At 48.7% G+C, this 20,774-nt stretch overlaps 1 protein-coding gene and 1 long non-coding RNA gene across 6 annotated transcripts in view; one reads left to right on the forward strand and one right to left on the reverse strand.

Annotated features, from left to right (window-relative positions):
• The window catches only part of LOC140426894 (uncharacterized), a 61,682-nt gene extending 42,372 nt beyond the window's left edge, over window positions 1–19,310 (reverse strand). For all 3 annotated transcript variants that reach the window (XR_011948327.1, XR_011948326.1, XR_011948328.1), the window contains exons 1-3: window positions 19,204–19,310; window positions 18,014–18,059; window positions 15,462–15,678 (exon numbers count right to left, since the gene is read on the reverse strand). This is a non-coding gene — a long non-coding RNA (uncharacterized lncRNA). The remainder of the gene's footprint in view (window positions 1–15,461; window positions 15,679–18,013; window positions 18,060–19,203) is intronic.
• A 309-nt stretch (window positions 19,311–19,619) lies between these two features.
• Window positions 19,620–20,774, forward strand: part of csnk1a1 (casein kinase 1, alpha 1) — a 64,397-nt gene continuing 63,242 nt past the window's right edge. The window contains exons 1-2 of one of the 3 annotated variants that reach the window (XM_072512148.1): window positions 19,620–20,007; window positions 20,215–20,321. In XM_072512148.1, coding sequence (XP_072368249.1) covers window positions 19,885–20,007; window positions 20,215–20,321 — 230 coding nt within the window. In that variant the 5' untranslated portion in view covers window positions 19,620–19,884. The remainder of the gene's footprint in view (window positions 20,008–20,214; window positions 20,322–20,774) is intronic. The other 2 variants (XM_072512147.1, XM_072512149.1) reach the window with 2 other exon arrangements.

Below are 20,774 nucleotides of genomic sequence, written 5' to 3' on the forward strand. Positions count from 1 at the left end.
ATTAAGGTGGTTATCATTAGAGAGTCCCACCAGTCATCCTGCTCTCCCATCCTTGGTTGTCTGTGTCTCTCTGGAGTTATGCAATGCAAGGAGGGAAAGTAGAGTTGAGTGTGAGAAGCAGATTGTGTGGAGAAGATGGAATGGCAGGATTTGTCGAGGGTGATGCATGGTTGTATTACAGCACAAAGATGAGGGTGAATGCGAATGTTGGCTTTTCAAATGGGAATGTGAGGAGGTGCCTCGAGAGAGTCCATAGAATCCCAATAGCGCAGAAGGAGGCCATTCGGCCTATCACGTCTGCACTGACCAACTGACCCCACCTAGACCTACATAGAAGCTAACACATCATAAATGAGCTTTACAAAAACTTTTAAATAATGTGGATTTTTTAACAATAATGGTGAAATTTGACATTCTGCAAATATAAAATAGTTTTTCATGGTAAGGAAGGTTTTTGGCAGCAATTATGAACTTAGTATACAGTTGCAAACCCTGTTACACACCATTCGCCAAGGTTTAACTTCAAGAGTTTTTACAGGAATACTAACAGCGTAGATTAACAACTTTTAATTAAATAGCACCTTTAACATAATGGGCATAACTTTTGTGGAGTGGCAATCACAGTTGGATTGTAACTTTGCTCCTATCTACCTGCACTAAAATGTAACTGTATCTTTCTTGCCGGAACTTCCGACTCTCTTGTCAAGGAGTCAGGACAAAGAAAGTACTAGCTAAAGGGGCAGCATGGTGACACAGTGGTTAGCACTGCTGCCTTATGGCATCAGGGACCAGGGTTCAATTCCAACCTGGGGTGACTGTGTGGGATTTGCACGTTCTCCCCGTGTCTGTGTGGATTTCCTCTGGTGCTCCAGTTTCCGCGCACAGGAAGATGTGCAGGTAGGTGGATTGGCCATGCTAAATTGCCCCTTAATGTCCAAAGTTTGGGTGGGGTTACGGGATGGGGTAAGGGAGTTGGCCTAGGTAGGGTGCTCTTTCAGAGGGTCATTGAAGACTCAATCCTTTTGCACTGTAGGGATTCTAATGTCGAGGAGGCAGGTTGAAAGGTCCAGGCACTTTTTAAGTTTGTAATGTGTGGGCAGGATGGAGGGGTACCAGTATGTGGGGAGAGGTGGTGAGGGCAGGGTAGTCAGTGTGATCGGTAGTCGAGGAAGGGTTGGGGCATAGCTAAGGACGGAGGCAGCTGATGAGGTGCGAGGGGTGGTGGTCAGCAGCTTTGTTACACAGGAGTTAGAACTTTTCCTGGGTAACTATTTCTGTAAGACAGTTGAACCATCCAAAGACTCCAACTTAAATCAGAATATCAGATGGTTCCCAGTGCAGGATAATTGCCCAATGGAAGTTTGAACTTCACACACAATTGGAATGCAGTCCTTACGATTAGATTAGATTTGTCATGTGTACTGAGGTACAGTGAAAAGTATTGTTCGGAATACAGTCCAGGCAGATCGTTCCATGCATGAAAAACATAGGGGACGTGATTCTCCCATGCTGCGCCGTATAGGAGAATCGCCATTCGCACCATTTTTTCCCGCGCCGCCGGTCCGAAGCCGGCAGGCGATTCTCCGAGGAGCGGAGAACCGGCGCCATTTGCGCCGGCTCATTTGGCGCGGCGGCCGGGCCGCAGTCCGTGGCCGAGCCTCCATCCGCAGCCGGGCCGCCGATTCTCCGGCCTTGATGGGCCGAGCGGCCGCACGGAAACGGCAGAGTCCCGCTGGCGCCGTTCACACCTGCTCGCAGTTGGCGGGAACTCTGCGCGTACAGTCGGGGGGCGGCCTGTGGGGCGGGGAAAAGCGCTCGTTCACCGGGGGAGGGCCTCCAATGTGGTCTGGCCTGCGGTCGGGGCCCACCAATCGCGGGCCGGCCTCTTCAGCCCCGGCCCTATTTTATTACGCGGCCAGCCCCTGAACCCCCACACCATGTTGCATCGGGGCCAGCGGGCTGATGGCGCGGCCCAACTGTGCTGTTGGCGCAGCGCCAATTTGGTGTCGGGAAGGGAGGCTGGAGCGGCGTGAACCGCTACAGCGCCATGCTGTGCCCCGTCTCCATTTCGAAGAATCGCGCTCAGGAGATACGATAAATACACAATGTAAATGCATATGGACTTCCAGGGGTGGGAAGGGCAGCACATCTTTGGGCTACCTCCCAAGTACAACTCCTGGAGATCAGAGGTTATGAGCCATTAAAACATTCCAAGGCACTTTAAAGGGGCATTATAAAACAAGATACGACACGGATCCACATAGAGAGATTTTAGGGCAGATGACCAAAATCTTGATCAAAGAGATAGATTTTATTGAGCATTTTAAAGGAGATATAGAGATGGGGTGATTAAAATTGGGGATGTCCAAGAGGCCAGAATTAGAGAACAGCAAATATTTCAGAGAATTGTGGGGTTGAAGGAGATTGCAGAGATAGAGATGGGTGAGCCATTGAGGGATTGGAAAGCAAGGATGATCATTTTTAAATGGGTGCATTGTTCAGTAAGCATATGGATGATGAGTAAATGGGACTCGGTACGAGAAAGGACACCAGCAGCTTTAGGGTTTTAGATGGCTTCCAGGGAGGAGTATGGGAGGATGGCCAGGAGTGCATTGGATAGCCAAGATTAAAGATTACAAAAGGTATGGATGAGAGTTTCAGCAGCAGAGATCAGTTATCATAGATCATAGAATTTACAGTGCAGAAGGAGGCCATTCAGCCCATCGAGTCTGCACCGGCTCTTAGAAAGAGCACCCTACCCAAGGTCAACACCGCCACCCTATCCCCATAACCCAGTAACCCCACCCAACACTAAGGGCAATTTTGGACACTAAGGGCAATTTATCATGGCCAATCCACCTAACCCGCACATCTTTGGACTGTGGGAGGAAACCGGAGCACCCGGAGGAAACCCACGCACACACGGGGAGGATGTGCAGACTCCGCACAGACAATGACCCAAGCCAGAATCAAACCTGGGACCCTGGAGCTGTGAAGCAATTGTGCTATCCACAAGGCTACCGTGCTGCCCACTTGTTCAGGCAGAAGCAGTTGAGGCAGAAGCAGCTCTATGATCAGGTAATGGTATAGATGTGGAAATAGGCCGTGATGATGTGGCTATACGGTTGAAAGCTCATCTCTGATAAATGTTGATACCTGGTTGCAGTCAGTCTAGTTCAACCTGTCAGGGGTAGAGATATTGCCAGTGACCAGAGTTTGTAGTGGGGACCAGAAATAATGGCCTCATCCCTATCATCCCTATATTTAAATGGAGAAAATTTCTACTTATTCAGTATTGGATATCTGCCATGTTGTCTGATATGTTTGAAGCAGTGGAGAGGCTCAAAAAGGTAGTGTTGAGGCAGAGCTGGGCATCATCAATGTACGTGTGAAAGCCTACAGCAATGAAGTCACTGAAGGACAGCACGCAAATGACAAATAGAAAGCAGCCAAGGATAAATCCTTAAGGACAACAGGGGTAATTGTGTGGGAATGGGAAGAGGAGCTATTGCAAGCGATTCTCTGTCTATGGCTAGATAGATTAGAATGGAACAAGACGAGTGCAGTCCCACTCAGCTGGGTGACAGAGGTGAGGTGTTGGAGGAAGATGGTGCGGTCAACATGCAAGGGAAGTTGTTTACCACTCTCACAGTCACATGTCATTTGTGACTAAGAGCTATTTTGGTAATGTGACAGGTGCTGAAACCGGACTGAAAGGATTCAAACATTGAGTTCTGAGAAAAATGGACATTGATGTTGGAGGCGACTACAGGTTCATGGAATTTGGTGGAGAGGGACTTTGGAAACGGAGCGCTACTTTGGAAGAAAGTTGGCGGGGGTTTAAAGGAAATTTGGCTTGGTGGGCTATGGGAAGTCAAGGGCCAAGGTGATTGATCGGATGATTTCAATCTTAGTAAGAAGTTTTACAACACCAAGTTAAAGTCCAACAGGTTTGTTTCGATGTCACTAGCTTTCGGAGCGCTGCTCCTTCCTCAGGTGAATGAAGAGGTACGTTCCAGAAACATATATATATAGACAGATTCAAAGATGCCAGACAATGCTTGGAATGCGAGCATTAGCAGGTGATTAAATCTTTACAGATCCAGAGATGGGGTAACCCCAGGTTAAAGAGGTGTGAATTGTGTCAAGCCAGGACAGTTGGTAGGATTTCGCAGGCCAGATGGTGGGGGATGAATGTAATGCGACATGAATCCCAGGTCCCGGTTGAGGCCGCACTCATGTGTGCGGAACCTGGCTACAAGCTTCTGCTCGGCGATTCTGCGTTGTCGCGCGTCCTGAAGGCCGCCTTGGAGAACGCTTACCCGGAGATCAGAGGCTGAATGCCCTTGACTGCTGAAGTGTTCCCCGACTGGACGGGAACATTCCTGCTTGGTGATTGTCGCACGATGTCCGTTCATTCGTTGTCGCAGCGTCTGCATGGTCTCGCCAATGTACCACGCTTCGGGACATCCTTTCCTGCAGCGTATGAGGTAGACAACGTTGGCCGAGTCGCACGAGTATGTACCGCGTACCTGGTGGGTGGTGTTCTCACGTGTAATGGTGGTATCCATGTCGATGATCTGGCACGTCTTGCAGAGATTGCCATGGCAGGGTTGTGTGGTGTCGTGGTCACTGTTCTGAAGGCTGGGTAGTTTGCTGCAAACAATGGTTTGTTTGAGGTTGCGCGGTTGTTTGAAGGCAAGTAGTGGGGGATGACCTTGGCAAGATGTTCATCGTCATCAATGACGTGTTGAAGGCTGTGAAGAAGATGTCTTAGTTTCTCCGCTCTGGGAAAGTACTGGACGACGAAGGGTATTCTGTCGGTTGTGTCCCATGTTTGTCTTCTGAGGAGGTCGGTGCAGTTTCTTGCTGTGGCGCGTTGGAACTGTTGATCGATGAGTCGAGCGCCATATCCCGTTCGTACGAGGGCATCTTTCAACGTCTGTAGATGTCTGTTACGCTCCTCCTCGTCTGAGCAGATCCTGTGTATACGGAGAGCTTGTCCATAGGGGATGGCTTCTTTAATGTGTTTAGGGTGGAAGCTGGAGAAGTGGAGCATCGTGAGGTTATCCGTAGGTTTGCGGGAAAGCAAAGTGCTGAGGTGACCGTCCTTGATGGAGACGAGTGTGTCCAAGAATGCAACTGATTTTGGAGAGTAGTCCATGGTGAGTCTGATGGTTGGATGGAACTTATTGATGTCATCGTGTAGTCGTGTCAGTGATTCTTTGCCGTGGGTCCAAAGGAAAGAAATGTCATCGATGTATCTGGTGTATAACGTCGGTTGAAGGTCCTGTGCAGTGAGTAGGTCTTGTTCAAACTTGTGCATGAAGATGTTGGCCTATTGGGGTGCGAATTTGGTCCCCATGGCTGTTCCGTGTGTCTGGATGAAGAACTTGTTGTCGAAGATGAAGACGTTGTGATCCAGAATGAAGCGGATGAGTTGCAGAATTGCGTCTGGAGATTGGCAGTTGTCGGTGTCGAGTACTGAGGCTGTTGCAGCAATGCCGTCGTCATGGGGGATGCTGGTATAGAATGCCGAGACGTCCATTGTGACGAGGAATGTTCCTAGTTCAACTGGTCCGTGGGTGCTGAGTTTCTGTAGGAAGTCCGTTGTGTCGCGACAGAAGCTGGGCGTACCTTGTACGATGGGTTTCAAGACGCCCTCGATGTAGCCAGAGAGGTTCTCACACAGGGTCCCATTGCCTGAAACGATAGGACGGCCTGGTGCGTTGGCCTAGTGTATTTTCGGTAGGCAGTAGAGATCTCCAATGCGGGGAGTACGTGGGATGAGAGCACGTAGGATGCTCTGAAGATCTGGATCCAAGGTCTTGATCAGTCTGTTCAGTTGGCGTATGTGTTCCTTGGTCGGATCTGCGGGTAACTGTCTGTAGTGTTCTTGGTTGTTCAGTTGTCGGTATACTTCTTTGCAGTAGACCGTTCTGTTCAGTATGACAGTGGCCCCTCCTTTGTCTGCTGGTTTGATGACGATGCTGCGGTTGGTCTTGAGAGCACGGATGGCATTGCCTTGTGCTTGGGTGACGTTCGGGGCTGTCTTGTGAATGCGACTGATGAATCTGGCATTGACGCGACTCCTGACGGCTTGAGCATACATGTCGAGTCTAGTGCAACCCTGCCATGGCAATCTCTACACACAACCCTGCCATGGCAATCTCTGCAAGACGTGCCAGATCATCAACATGGATACCACCATTACACGTGAGAACACCACCCACCAGGTACGCGGTACATACTTGTGCGACTCGGCCAACGTTGTCTACCTCATACGCTGCAGGAAAGGATGTCCCGAAGCGTGGTACATTGGCGAGACCATGCAGACGCTGTGACAACGAATGAACGGACATCGTGCGACAATCACCAGGCAGGAATGTTCCCTTCCAGTCGGGGAACACTTCAGCAGTCAAGGGCATTCAGCCTCTGATCTCCGGGTAAGCGTTCTCCAAGGCGGCCTTCAGGACGCGCGACAACGCAGAATCGCCGAGCAGAAGCTTATAGCCAAGTTCCGCACACATGAGTGCGGCCTCAACCGGGACCTGGGATTCATTTTAAAAAATTTTTTTTTATTCAAAAAAATATACTTTATTCATAAAATTTATCATAAGCATTACAGAAACATTTCAACTTGTCTTGACTGTACATTTCCGGCAGAGTTGCACATTGCCTTGGCTTTCTTCCATTCAATTTTGATATTATTATACACATATCACTCTTTACATTACAATTCCTTCTTAAATATTTACATTGTCATGTTTATTTTATACATTGGAGTGTTGGTGGCCCAGATCGAGGGGGGATTACACTGTTACCCGCCGCTCGGTGTACATTTGCTGGAAAGACCTTACACAGTGGTCTTTCCCCATTGCGCCTTGGCGGCAGCTGCCCCAAGCTTGAGTGCGTCCCTCAGCATGTAGTCCTGGACCTTGGAATGTGCCAGTCTACAACACTCGGTCAAGGACAATTCTTTGCACTGGAAGATCAGCAAGTTTCGGGCAGACCAAAGAGCGTCTTTCACCGAGTTGATGACCTTCCAGCAGCAGTTGATATTTGTCTCGGTGTGTCCCCTTGGAAACAGTCCGTAGAGCACAGAGTCCTGTGTCACAGATCTGTTTGGGATAAACCTTGACAAATACCACTGCATCTCTCTCCAGACCTTCTTTGCAAAGCCATATTCCACAAGGAGGTGTGTGACCGTCTCATTTCCCCCACAGCCACTCCGAGGGCAGCGTGCATTGGCGCAGAGCCTTCGGGTGTGCACGAAGAATCTGTCAGGGAGGGCCCTTCTCACCACCAGCCAAGCTAGGTCTTGGTGCTTGTTTGAAAGTTCTGGTGATGAGGCGTTCTGCCAGATGATTCTGGCAGTCTGCTCAGGGAACCATCCAACGTCCTCCACGGTCTCCTTTTCCCTGAGGGCCTCGAGGACATTACGTGCTGACCACTGCTTCATTGCCTTGTGGTCAAAGGTGTTTTTCTTCAAAAACTTTTCCACGAAGGACAGGTGGTACGGTACGGTCCAACTACTTGGAGCGTTCCGCGGCAATGAGGCCAGGCCCATCCTTCGTAACACCGGGGACAGGTAGAACCTCAGTATGTAGTGACACTTGGTGTTTGCATACTGGGGGTCCACGCACAGCTTGATGCAGCTGGACACAAAGGTGGCCAACAGGATGAGGGAGGCGTTGGGTACGTTCCGCCCTCCCTTCTCCAGAGGTTTGTACATGGTGTCCCATCGGACACGGTCCATCTTGGATCTCCAGATGAATTTGAAGATGGCTCGGGTGACTGCTGCGGCGTAGGGTCGGGTTATGGGCCAGACCTTCGCCACGTGCAGTAGCACCGAGATTACCTCACACCTGATGACCAGGGTTTTGCCCGCAATGGAGAGGGAGCGTTGCTCCCACCAGCCCAGTTTCTGCCTTGCCTTTGCTATGCGCTCCTCCCAGGTTTTGGTGCACGCCCCAGCAGCTCCGAACCATATCCCCAGCACCTTCAGGTAATCTGACCTGACAGTGAAGGGGACAAAGGACCGATCGGCCCAGTTCCCAAAGAACATGGCCTCGCTCTTGCCGCGGTTTACCTTGGCTCCAGAGGCCAGTTCAAACTGGTCGCAGGTGGTCAAGAGCCTGCGTACAGACGCAGGATCCGAGCAGAAGACGGCAACGTCGTCCATGTACAGGGAGGCCTTGACTTGCGTGCCTCCACTGCCTGGGATCGTCACTCCTCTTATACCCGGATCCTTCCCGATGGACTCGGCAAAAGGTTCTATGCAGCACACAAAAAGGGCAGAGGAGAGAGGGCAGCCCTGCCTGACTCCGGATTTGATCTGGAACTTTTCTGATTCCCACCCATTGATTGAGACTGCGCTATAGATGTTTGTGTAGAGCAGTTTGATCCAATTGCGAATTCCCTCCCCAAACCCCATTTTGGAGAGCACATCCATCATGTAGGTGTGCGATATTCTGTCAAAAGCCTTCTCCTGGTCAAGGCTGATGAGGCAAGTATCCACCCTCCTGTCCTGCACGTAGGCGATCGTATCCCTGAGTAGCGCGAGGCTATCAGAGATCTTCCTGCCGGGTACAGCACAGGTCTGGTCAGGGTGGATCACCGACTCCAGAGCAGACCTGACCCGATTGGCGGTGACCTTGGCTAGAATTTTGTAATCTACATTCAACAGTGAAATGGGTCGCCAATCTCAAATTTCTTCCCTATCCCCCTTCTGCTTGTAGATGAGGGTGATGATGCCTTTCCTCATGGACTCTGACATGCTGCCTTCCAGACGCATACTCTCGTACACTTCCAGCAGGTCTGGGCCCATCCAGTCCCACAGAGCCGAATACAACTCAACCGGTAAGCCGTCGCTTCCGGGAGTTTTAATCGTCTTGAAGGATTGGCGGCCTTTGTCAGCTCATCCAGAGTTAGTGGTTTGTCCAGGTTTTCCAGCTCGCTGTCGCCTATGACCTCCGGGATAGTCGACAGGAAGGTCTGGGAAACAGTGCTATCTGTTGGCTTCAGGTCATACAGTCAGGCATAAAAGGATTGGCTGATCCTCAGGATGTCAGACTGTGATGACTTTACAGAGCCATCTTCTTCCTTCAGGCTGCTGATCCCAAGAGGTCTCTCTGTGCACCTTTTGGAAGAAGAAGCGTGAGCAATTTTCGTCCTGCTCCACGGAGCGGACTCTGGAACAGAAGATAACCTTGGAGGCATCCGAGGTGTAGAGCAAGACTTGCTGGCTCTTCACCTCTTGGAGATCCTCCTTGACATCCACCCCCGTCGACTGCAGATGGAGCAAATTCTGCATATTTTTCTGGAGCCTGGACATGACCCCTCGTCTCTCTCTCACCTATTGAACGCCCTTGAGGATGAAAAACCTCTTGATATTTCCCCTTGATTGCTTCCCACCAGAGATGTGGGGCCTCAAAGAGGGGTTTCATGGTTCTCCAACCCTTGTAATCCATCCTGAGTTCCTCAAGGTTCTCAGGGGTCAGCAGTTTTGCATTGAGCTTCCATGTCCCCCTGCCTACCCCCTGGTCTTCCTGCAGGTGGCAGTCGGCCAGTAGGAGGCAGTGGTCAGAGAAAAACACCGGCCTTACGTCGGTGGACCTGACCGTGAAAGCTCGGGACACAAAGAAGAAGTCTATCCTGGAGCGGACGGACCCGTCTGGCCGTGACCATGTGTATCTATGCTGCGCTCCGTCTGCAGGGTTGCTGCAGACGTCGAGCAGCTTGGCGTCTTTTACCGTTTCCATCAGGAGTCTGGACGTAGCATCTAGTTTGCTGTCGGCTCTGCTGGATCATCCAGCCGCACCGATGATGCAGTTGAAGTCACCACCCAGGATGACCGGCTTGGAGGTGGCCAACAGCAGTGGGAGTTGCTGAAGGACTGCCAGCCGCTCACTTTTTACGGCCGGGGCGTACACATTAATAAGTCTGAGAGGGGTGTTTTTGTATTTGACGTCTGCTACGAGGAGGCGCCCGCCCACCACCTCCTTAACGTCGGAGATGGTGACGTTGCCTCCCCGCAGCAGAATACCCAGGCCGGAGGAGCGGCAGTCGTTTCCTCCTGACCAGATGGATGGCCCGTGGGACCACCAGCTCGACCAGCGCCTGTAGTTGCTGAGGTGCGGAATTCCGCACTCCTGCAGGAACAGTAGGTCAGCTTTCACATTTGCTAAATAGTTGAGTGTGGCTACACACGGCGAAGTATCTTTGATGCTTCGCACATTTATGGATGCAATTTTTAAACCCATTATAAAAAGGTAGATTTACCAGTCTCAAGAGTCCAGAGTCTATGCAGTTGGCTGTTCCAGTTGTTGGATGTTCCCCAGCATGCCGGTGGTGCTCGCAAACTTTAGCACAGTTGCAGGGCTGAGAAAACTGTTCTGGTCCGCACTGGCCCCGTGAACCTGATGCAGATGCATTGGGGGGGGTGGGGGGGGGGGTGGTGTAGCCCTGGCGTTCGTTGTGGCAGTCAGTAGGTGTTGGGGTTGCAGGCCGGTCTTCGCCTGGGTTGTTGCTGCTTGTTACTTTCGGGGGTTGGTCTGTGACCTTGTTTTCAATGTCCTGCGTTTGGTGGCCGTTGGTCATATTGCTGTTCCCATGAGCCAGGGGTTGATTGTCTCGGCGGTTTTTATTTTCTTCCCGGTCTGTGCCTCCCGTTCCACGTTGGTGCTTTGCCTCTTTATTTGAGGCCGATTCTTGTCTTGTTTTCCCTCATCGGAGGAGGTGTCGGCGCTAAGTCCGCTGGCTGAAAGGTGTCGCTTTTTGCCACTCCCCCTCGGGGGGTTCTTCAGTTTGTTTTTTTGTTTTCTCTTTCGTTTGTCCCTGTTCACTGTTTCCCAGGGCTCTTTATTCTTTGTCCCATCCTCTTCCTCTTCCATTGAGTGTTCCTCATCAGATGAGGCTGGGGTTGGGTTGTCAGGGCGTGCTGAGGCCTCCTCTTTTTGTTGGGGTCCCTTCTGTTGCTTTTCCGCATTCTGTGCCGTGGTGTCTTTTTCGGTGGAGGGTGTATGAACCTCCTCTCTGGTCGCCTTTTTAACTCCGCTGCTGATGATCTGTGCATATGTCGCCCCGCGTTTCGGGCAGGCCCTGTAAAGATGGCCGGCCTCCCCACACAGGTTGCAGTACTTGTCTTCTTTGCAGTCCTTAGTCATGTGTCCCTCCTGCCTGCAGTTTTTGCAGAAGGTCACACTGCAGTTTGCGACAACATGCCCCGTTTTGCCACAGGTGTGGCATACTCGTGGCTGTCCCACGTAGTAGAGGTAGCCACGATTTCCTCCAATGGCGAAACTGGAGGGGGGGATGCAGGATGGTTCCGTTGCTGTCTGTTCTCAGTCACCTTGATCTGGTGCTCACTTGTCCAGATGCCGAAGGTGTCTTTCACTTGCACGCTGTCACTTTTCAGCTCAGCGTACCTGGCGAGGAACGTGAGCACATCAGACACGGGGACGTGGGGGTTGTACGTGTGCAGTGTTACAACCCGGTTTTGCTGCGACGGTAGCGTAAACAGAGGCTCCGCAGTCAGGATCGACAGGGCACTCTGGTTACCTTTTTCCTTGAAGACGTTCAAGAATTTGATGCACGCTGCGACGCTCTTGAAGGTGACATCAAAATATCCATTGTTGGGGAAGTTTTGCAAGCAGAAGATCTCTGTTGCTTTAAACCCACAACACTCGAGCAGCACCCGCTTCACGAAGAGTTTCCGGTCCACAGGTGACTCTCCTTCCGTTTTCTTCACTGTGACTCGGACAGTGTTTCGCACTCCCCAGCCTGGTGGTCGGGATGCAGCTGCATCCATAGCTCGTACGTTGGGTCTGAACTGTATTCATGTCGCATTACATTCATCCCCCACCATCTGGCCTGCGAAATCCTACCAACTGTCCTGGCTTGACACAATTCACACCTCTTTAACCTGGGGTTACCCCATCTCTGGATCTGTAAAGATTTAATCACCTGCTAATGCTCGCATTCCAAGCATTGTCTGGCATCTTTGAATCTGTCTATATATATGTTTCTGGAACATACCTCTTCATTCACCGGAGGAAGGAGCAGCGCTCCGAAAGCTAGTGATATCGAAACAAACCTGTTAGACTTTAACCTGCTGTTGTAAAATTTCTTACTGTGCTCACCCCAGTCCAACGCCGGCATCTCCACATCATGACTTCAATCTTAGTGACAAAGGCACCAAATGCTGCAATGCATCATGATGATTTCTTGGAGTCAAAAATCATTGAGCTGTAGAACAAAAACCAGTGGCAGGTAAGGCTTGTTTCACAGTCAATGTAGTAGATTCCAATTGTGAGAGGAGAAGGGAAATGTTGGGCACATGGAGGGAAGTAGCAAGAAGAGACTGGCAGCAAGCTGGAAGATCTTTGTGTGAGACTCTGAAGAGCATTTCTGCTGCTACTTCGGGCCCCACATCAATCATAAAAAACAAAACATGTATCCTTTTGGAGAGGTCTGCAGCTGCTTCTTTAGGGACAATTCATTTGGATTCTTCATACTGAAGAAAGTAGTAAAAGCATGCACTATGCACACACCGTCCATTCCTCCACAAGGCTGCAATAGTGCCTTATTGTAGATATTGAATTCAAATACTTAAACCGCCTCCTGTCTGCTTTGAGTGCAAGTCCTAGTGTCCATTTATATTCAATATGAATTCAAGCAGGAAAATGGGTGCAGAATGCTCCAATATTTTCCTCTGCCAGTCTTCCGATAATCCTCCCCTAAATCTCCTTGCATGCGGCACTACAGAAAATTGGCCAGTATATATGAAGGTACAGATAAATATATTCTGGTTTAACTCTACAATAGCTGCATAAAATATAAATATGAATGTACTGGTTTGAAAATTTAATCTGCAGATTAGGTGGATTGGCCATGCTAAATTGCCCATTGGGGTTCAAAAGGTTAGGTTGGGTTAGGGCAGTGTTCTTCAAAGTCGGGGGCGCGACCCGCGGGTGGGTCGCGGAGCCGTCCTTCATGGCGCTCCCAATCGCGCAAATCCCCGCGCAGCAGCCGGTTTTTAATAACACCGGCTGCAAGCGGCCTTTAAAATGGCCTTTAAAATGGCCACGATCATGTAAAAAAAATGTGGCCGCATTGCACATGCGCGCACGATCATCGCTGCGCATGCGCAAAACTATGCGCATGTGCGCCGATGATCGGGCGTGCATGCGCAGTCCTGCCGCTATTTTTTTTAATGGTCGCAGTTCGGGGGGGTTTTATTCATTTAATTTTTATTTTTTTCATTTATTTTATTCTTTTTTTTTACAAGTTCAGGGGGGTTTTATTTGATAAACGTTTGCAGGAAAACAATGCAGAACTTTGGACAGATGGAGACTCCATACTTTCCGACACAGGAAGGTTCACCTTCATCCAACAGGTTCCATTGGAGGAGCGTGTACGAGGGCCAAAGGGACCCAAAGTCATTTCCTCCATTTTTATCAGCAGCAAACAAGGTAAGATAAAATGGTGGGTCGCTCAGGTCGGCCGGCGTGGGTCGCTCAGGTCGGCCGGCGTGGGTCGCGAAGGTTGGCCGGTTGGTAAAAATGGGTCCCCGGAAAAAAAGTTTGAAGAACACTGGGTTAGGGGATAGGGTGGAGGCGTGTGCTTAATTAAGTAGGCTGCTGTTTCCAAGGGCTGGTGCAGACTCGATGGGCCAAATGGCCTCCTTCTGCATGTAAATTCTATGATTAGGAACCTTGGTTAAATGGCCTAGTCCATCAAGCCAAAAGTTAAATTCCCGCTAAACATACAGCAATGATTTACATGAAATAACTGAAATCCATTTGTTAAAACTAACAAGAGAAACTTATAATTACCAAGGCAGCTAGTAATTGTTTGGAGAAAAGTAAAATAATCAATCGGCTCTTCAATCACGAATAAAATGTATTGCTTGCCATATTGACTACACAGAGAAAAAAGCGTTTTGTATAAGAATAATCGATTTAATGGAAAACTTTCGAAGTCTGGTAGTTAGCGGGAACTGCCGCTATCCTCCTGGCGCTCAATCCGGCGAGGCCGTCACCGGTCTCAAAAATTAATTGGTTTACTTAAATCAAACGTTAATGTGTTGGGCCCACCGGCTTCCCACCAAGGGGGATCAGCACTTAAACAGATCCCACAGAGCAATCCCTACACTTCGCAGCCATGCCACCGAGGAGACCAGCCCCATAATTCGGGAATGCCGACATGACCAGATTGTTGGAGGGTCAGCCACAGGGCAGCCAATGTCGCCTGGGACGAAGCAGCAGGGGCGTCAGATCAGGTAGCGTGACCAGGAGGGACGGCACCCAATGCCATAAGATCAACGACCTCCAAAGGGCCGTACGGGTGGATTAGCATGAGCTACGTGACACAGATACCCACAGGAATCCACTTGGGAGGTGTGAAGTGCTCACTTAGCTACAATTGCCAATTTCCGATTAGCAATAACTTTCAGCCGCACAGCCAGAGATCCCGACGGTCAATGGGAGTTATGGGTGGCCGTGGAGACAGGCAGACAAGGGTTGCCCCCATTATGGGTACACACGATCCAGTGAGACATGAGACACTCCCCCCTCTCAGCCAAATGGTGAACCCTCGGCCTCCCAACGATGGCGATCCCCCCATGAACCGAGGCCGCCGCGCCTCCACTATGGGCGGGCTAACCCACTAGCTCCCATCCCCACCCCCCTCTCCCCGAGCACTGGGGCAGTTACGCCAAGGCCTTCAGACTCATTGCCCAGGAGCGAAGATGGCTACTCACGTCCTCGGATTCCCACAACAGCTATTCCACCAGCTTCATGCTTTTAAAAATGTGTACTAATTGGTTTCTCGCCACACCACGGCAGGAACCTGATTTCGCCAATGGGAGTGGGCCAGTTAGACCACAAACTGATCGACATCCGAAGTAAATTCAGGACTGATCAATCTGGAGTAGTTATATATCTGGATGAGGGCTCTTAGAGAATGCGCTGAAATTATTCAAGATATATCAGGTCTTGTAAAGGTGTGCATGAGAGGAGTTTGTGTGTAAAATTTGCTTGTGGCTCAAAACAGATACGTAACATAAGCTGACACTACAGCTAAATATGGAGGGGATACCGCATTGTTGGAGGTGCTGACTTTTGAAAGAAAAGTTGAATCCAGTCTCCAGTTTATTCGGTGAATTTTAAGAATTACATGATATTTTTTTTTAAGCAAAATCAATTTTACTGGTGTCCTTCCAACATTTATTCCTCCAGCAAGACTACCAAGGACAGACCAAGTAATCATTCAACACACTGTGCTTTGTGTGACCTTACTTATGAAACAGTGATTAAAACTTCAAAAAATAATTCATTTGCTTTGAAAAGTTTGGAATTTCCTGAGAGCATGTCTCTATTTTTATATATGCTGAATGGCTACTCTTTACATCCATAAAAGATTCATGAGCAAATTCAGAACTGATGGCACGAACCTACCTCTTTATTATTATGGACCAGTGAGCAATGTCGTTTGTCCATTTCATTCAATCATGTTAATATCTCTCAACTTTGAGAAGCCGCAGTGATGCAGTATTTAGGAATTCTGAAGCATTGTCTGAGAATGATACAGGTCCACATACTAAGCTCCAGATTCACCTACGGTAACAGACAAATGTTCAGGCACTCTTTCAAAATACCACAATGGAAGGAAACCCTAAATAGGAAAAAGGGGAAAAGTCCATTAACTAAAGAAGCATAACATACACAATATAAAATTATAATTCTTCCAACCACGAGGCAGAAATAGGAGGGCACTTGTTAAAGGAAAACTATCTTCATGGAATATTTTTAACACTTTGTTAAAAATGCAACAGGGTTCAATAAATCTCATGTAACAACCTCCCCTGAGTGTGTTGAATGCTAGTGCTATTCTCCTTTGGCAACAAAAGAAAACAAAAATTGGTTGATAGAAATTGCAAACCTCAGGAATATATCAACGGATGATATCAAGTCAACAAAAAAGCAGAAAATGGAATTCAATCTGGAGAACAGGTGGATAATGCGTTCGATGAGGGCAAACAAGGCAAGGGAATATGCAATAAACACCGCGATTCTGAGAAGCGTAGAGGAACAAGGGGACCTTATCCTGAAGGTAGCAGGATAGGCGTCCAGAAGGCATATGGGAGACTTTCCTTTCCACGCTGAGGTCTGGAGTATAAGAGCAGGGGGTAGTTATGCTAGAATTATATTAGAGCATACACATACAGTGCAGAAGGGGGCCATTTGGCCCATCAAGTCTGCACCAACCCACTTAAGCCCTCACTTCCACCCTATCCCCATAACCCAATAACCCCTCCTAACCTTTTTTGGTCACTAAGGGCAATTTATCATGGCCAATCCACCTAACGTGCACGTCTTTGGACTGTGGGAGGAAACCGGAGCACCCGGAGGAAACCCACGCAGACATTGGGAGAATGTGTAGACTCCGCACAGACAGTTACCCAGCAGGGAATTGAACCTGGGAGCCTGGTGCTGTGAAGCCACAGTGCTAACCACTTGTGCTACCGTACTGCCCTAAACACACTAGTTTTCAATAGACCCAAAGCTAGAGTACGGTGTACATTTCTGGTCACAGCATTACAGGAAATATGAGAATCAACAACAATTTATATAGCACCTTTCACATAATAAAAAGCACTTCACAGGAGCATTAAAAAACAATATACGACAACGAGCTACATAAGGAAATATTAGGTCAGATGACCAAAGGAAGAAATCAAGGTCGAGAGTCAGTGAGATTCTGGGGCGAGGGCGGTGAGCAGGGACAAGGTAACTGAAGTCACAGTCACCAATAGTGCAGCAATTAAAATCAGGAATATTCAAGAAGCCAGGAGCAGAAACACAAAGGTGTTTCGAATAAGATAACAATTGGCATAATGCCAAAAAAGGAAATATTAGAACGGATGACTAAAATTTTGTTCAAAAAGGCAAGTTTTAAGGAGGGTTTTAAAGGAGAGGTGGAGTGATGGAGAGGTTTAAGGAGATAATTCCACTGCTTCGATACTAGGTAGCTGAAGGAGATAAACTCTGGTCTCAGATGCAAGAAATGCAAAATTCTGACCGCATCCCTTCTTCGAATCTTAACTCTCAATGTGTATGCATAATACCCTTAACCTTCCGATTTCTGATCCTGCTCTGACCATGAATCTTGTCCCCACAGAGCAAACCACCTCACCTGTCTCCAATATTCTCCCTCTGCCTTCTTATCCTCTCCATCTTTTCATCAAGTACTGCGGGCCTGATATCAGTTATCTCAATTTCCCGGATTTCTCCCTTACTCACTCTAATCTAGCTCCCTCTGACCGTGCTACACTCCATTCTCTCAGGTCCAACCCTAACAATGTTATCAAACTTGCCAACAAAGGTGATGATGTAGTTATCTGATGTACTGGCCTTTACCTTGCAGAGGCTGAAAAACAATTATCTTGACACCACCACTGAACATCAACCCAGGACTGCCCTGTCACACACATTATTCCAGCCTATTTCTGCCCGATGGAACTGGTTTCTTCTTTCAACTCTTTATTTTCTCCCCTTGTCCAGTTGCTTCTCACCTACATCTGTGACTCTTCCGATGCCCTCCATCACTTTACTTTCCAATTTCCTGGCTTTGCCCTTCACCTACTCACCTTGGACATCCAATCTCTCTTACACATTCATCCACAACTGGGGCATTCTTAGGATTCTCAGCTTCTTCCTTGAACGGACGCAAGTCCAAACAGTTTCCATCCACCACCATCCTACTCTGTCTGTCTGAACTACTTCTAACATTGACCAACTTCTCCTTTAACTCAATTCACTTCCTCCAAATATGGCTACCCACATGGCACCTAGCAGTTTGTCATTTTTGTGGGAAATGTTAAACATTCCTTTCTCGAGTCCCACACAAGCCCGCTCCCTCAACATTTTTCCAGTAGATTGATGATTGTTTCCTGCTCTGAATTGGAAAATTTCATAAATTCTGTCTGTAATTTCCACCTTTCTCTCACCTTCACGTCCATTTCTGACTCTTCCTTGACTTCTCTGGCTCCATTTCTGGTGATAAATTAACAAACATTCTTTATAAGCCACTGATTCCTAGGCTACCTTGATAACACTTTCTCGCCGTGCTTCCTTTAAGGATTTCATGCTATCCTCCCAGTTTCCCGATGACAGCTGTTCTGATTATGCTGTGCTCCATATATTTTTTATATATTCGCTGTCTTTTTCCTCAACCAAGGATTCCACCACTGCATGCACTGCCCCGCACATTTCCCTGCACCCCACACAACCACTGTCGTTGTCAAGGTTTTCAACTGTTGCTCTCACTCCTTCCCCCACCCACCCAAGCCATGATACAATTCCCCCTGTTCTCACCTTCCATCCCACCAGCCTCCGTATTCAAAAGATCATCCATTGCCATTTCTGCTCCCTTAAGCATAACGTCACCACCAAACACATCTTCTCTTCACTTCCCCTTTTAGCATTCCAAAGAGATACCTTGGTGTACTCCTCAATCATCCATAACATCCATTCCCCTTCACACAGCACCTTTCTATGCAGGTGCATGGGGTGCAACACCTGCCATTTTATTTCCTCCCTCCTCACTTTCAAATTCCTCAAACACTCTTTCCAGGTGCAGCAGCAATTAGCATGTCCTCCTTTGAATTTAGGATACTGTATTTGCTTTCCACAAATGCAGTCTGCTCTACAATAAGACCAAACGCAGATTTTGACCAATTTGAAGAACATCTCAGTGACTCTGAGCTTCCGGTCAGGTCCCATTTTAATTCTTCACTTTGCTCTCATATTGACTTTTGTCCCCAGCCTCCTAAAGTTCTCAAATGATGTTCAACACAAGGTTGAGGAACAGCACATTATCTTTTCACAAGATATTTTACAGCTTTCCAGACTCCAAATTGCATTCAATAATATCAGACCTCAGCTCCTATTTTGTTTCCTGTCTCTTTGCAGGTTTCTCATTGCCATTCCCATCACCTCTCGTGCATCCTTTGCTTCACTTGTCCCATTGGTCTTTGCACCCCCAATCTGTCTGCCACCCCATCAAGTACATTTCCTGTTATTCTCTCTTCCAACCCCCGACTCCCTTACTCCAAACATATTCCATCTCTAGCTTTTCCCAGTTCAGATGAAATACGAAACGTTAGTTCTGCTCCCCTCCTCACAGGTGATGCCTAACCTGCAGCTGAGTATTTCCAGCACTTTATTAAGCAATTTTTTCTGACTGCATTAAGTCAGGAGATGTCTGCAGAGCCATCAACAATCCAAGGAAACACAAATCCTGTCGGAAACAGGAAGGCATCACCCAACATTCCACAGACCACCTGTTGAAACAGGAGTCAGTAGAAGCGAAAAAAAACCCGCAGGCTGATGGAAGTTGTAGTCTCCCCGCCCTTACCTTTATTGCGCAGAGGACTACAAATCCCAGAATGCAGTGCACTGCACCCCCTAGGGGGCGGGCGTGTGGTGGCGGCTGCGTCCGCCACAGTGGAGGTGCATCGTCATCATGGCCCGCGGCCGGGAGGGAGGCGGGGCCGCATCACCATGGCGATGAGCGCGAGAACGGGACGATGATTGTAAAAAAACCGATGACGTCCGTCTCCCCTCGCCCCACAAGCCTTTGCAAAGAAGAAAGAACTTGACGGCGAGAAGATGGAGCATTAGGGAGAGTCGGCGGCGCTCGGGAAGGGGGAAAGGAATAGGAAAAGGAGCAGGAAACGGATCCGAATAATTCAGGAGAGGACGTGGGGGGAAGGCGGCGCAACCCAGTGGCCTCTATATGTCCGCGTCCCGCCGGTCGTCGTGCTGAGAGAGCGAGCGAGGGGAGAGCGAGAGAGAGAGAAAATTACTAACGACGAGGATGGCCAGCGCCAGTGGTTCGAAAGCGGAATTTATCGTCGGTGGAAAATACAAATTGGTCCGGAAAATCGGCAGCGGCTCGTTTGGCGATATCTACCTGGCGATTAACATCACCAACGGGGAGGTGAGTGTGGGAAGGGGAGAGAGAGAGATTCCGCCCTTTTAACCCCCAGCCCCCTTCCCCATGTAACTGCTGGTGTTGTTTCTATCGGTGACTGACCAGTGTTTTGTTTATTATTCTCTTCCCTTTCATCTCCTGTTTTTTGGTTTGGTTTTGCCCTTCCGTCTCTCTTTCCCCCCCCCCCCCCCAAAAAAAAAAAAATCTTCCTAGGAGGTGGCCGTGAAATTGGAATCACAGAAAGCGAGGCATCCTCAACTTCTCTATGAGAGCAAACTGTACAAGATCTTACAGGGAGGAGTCGGCATCCCTCACATCCGGTATGTTAAATTGATAACTTTCTTGGGGGTTTGTTTTGTGTGCGCGTTTTATGTAACAATTGACCCTTTTTCCAAGTGTTTGTGCGGTAGGCGACCCCTCCCCCTCTCTTCAACTCCGTCAAAAACGTGAGGCGAAAATGCACCGCGGCTTCGGTTAGATGATTATGTTTGAAGTTGGCTTTTCATCAATCGAGGCTAGCAATTGGGGGTCGGAGTGCGATTATTTTCAAATAAACGATTGAAGTTCCCCTCTCGGGCGATCACTTTTTGCGGCCTATCCTCTGGTGTCTCCTTCTCATGCGATTCCTCTTTTCTCTTCCTCCCCCAGCCTCGCAACCAACACAACTTCTCCTTTTAAAAATCAGCCCGTGCATATCACCTTTTAAAAATTGTATGCTCGGTATTCATTATTTTTAGTAAATTGTGTTCTGACATGTACAGTGCGGGTGGCTG

Source organism: Scyliorhinus torazame, chromosome 7 (assembly GCF_047496885.1).
Source record: "Scyliorhinus torazame isolate Kashiwa2021f chromosome 7, sScyTor2.1, whole genome shotgun sequence".
NCBI lineage: Eukaryota > Metazoa > Chordata > Chondrichthyes > Carcharhiniformes > Scyliorhinidae > Scyliorhinus > Scyliorhinus torazame.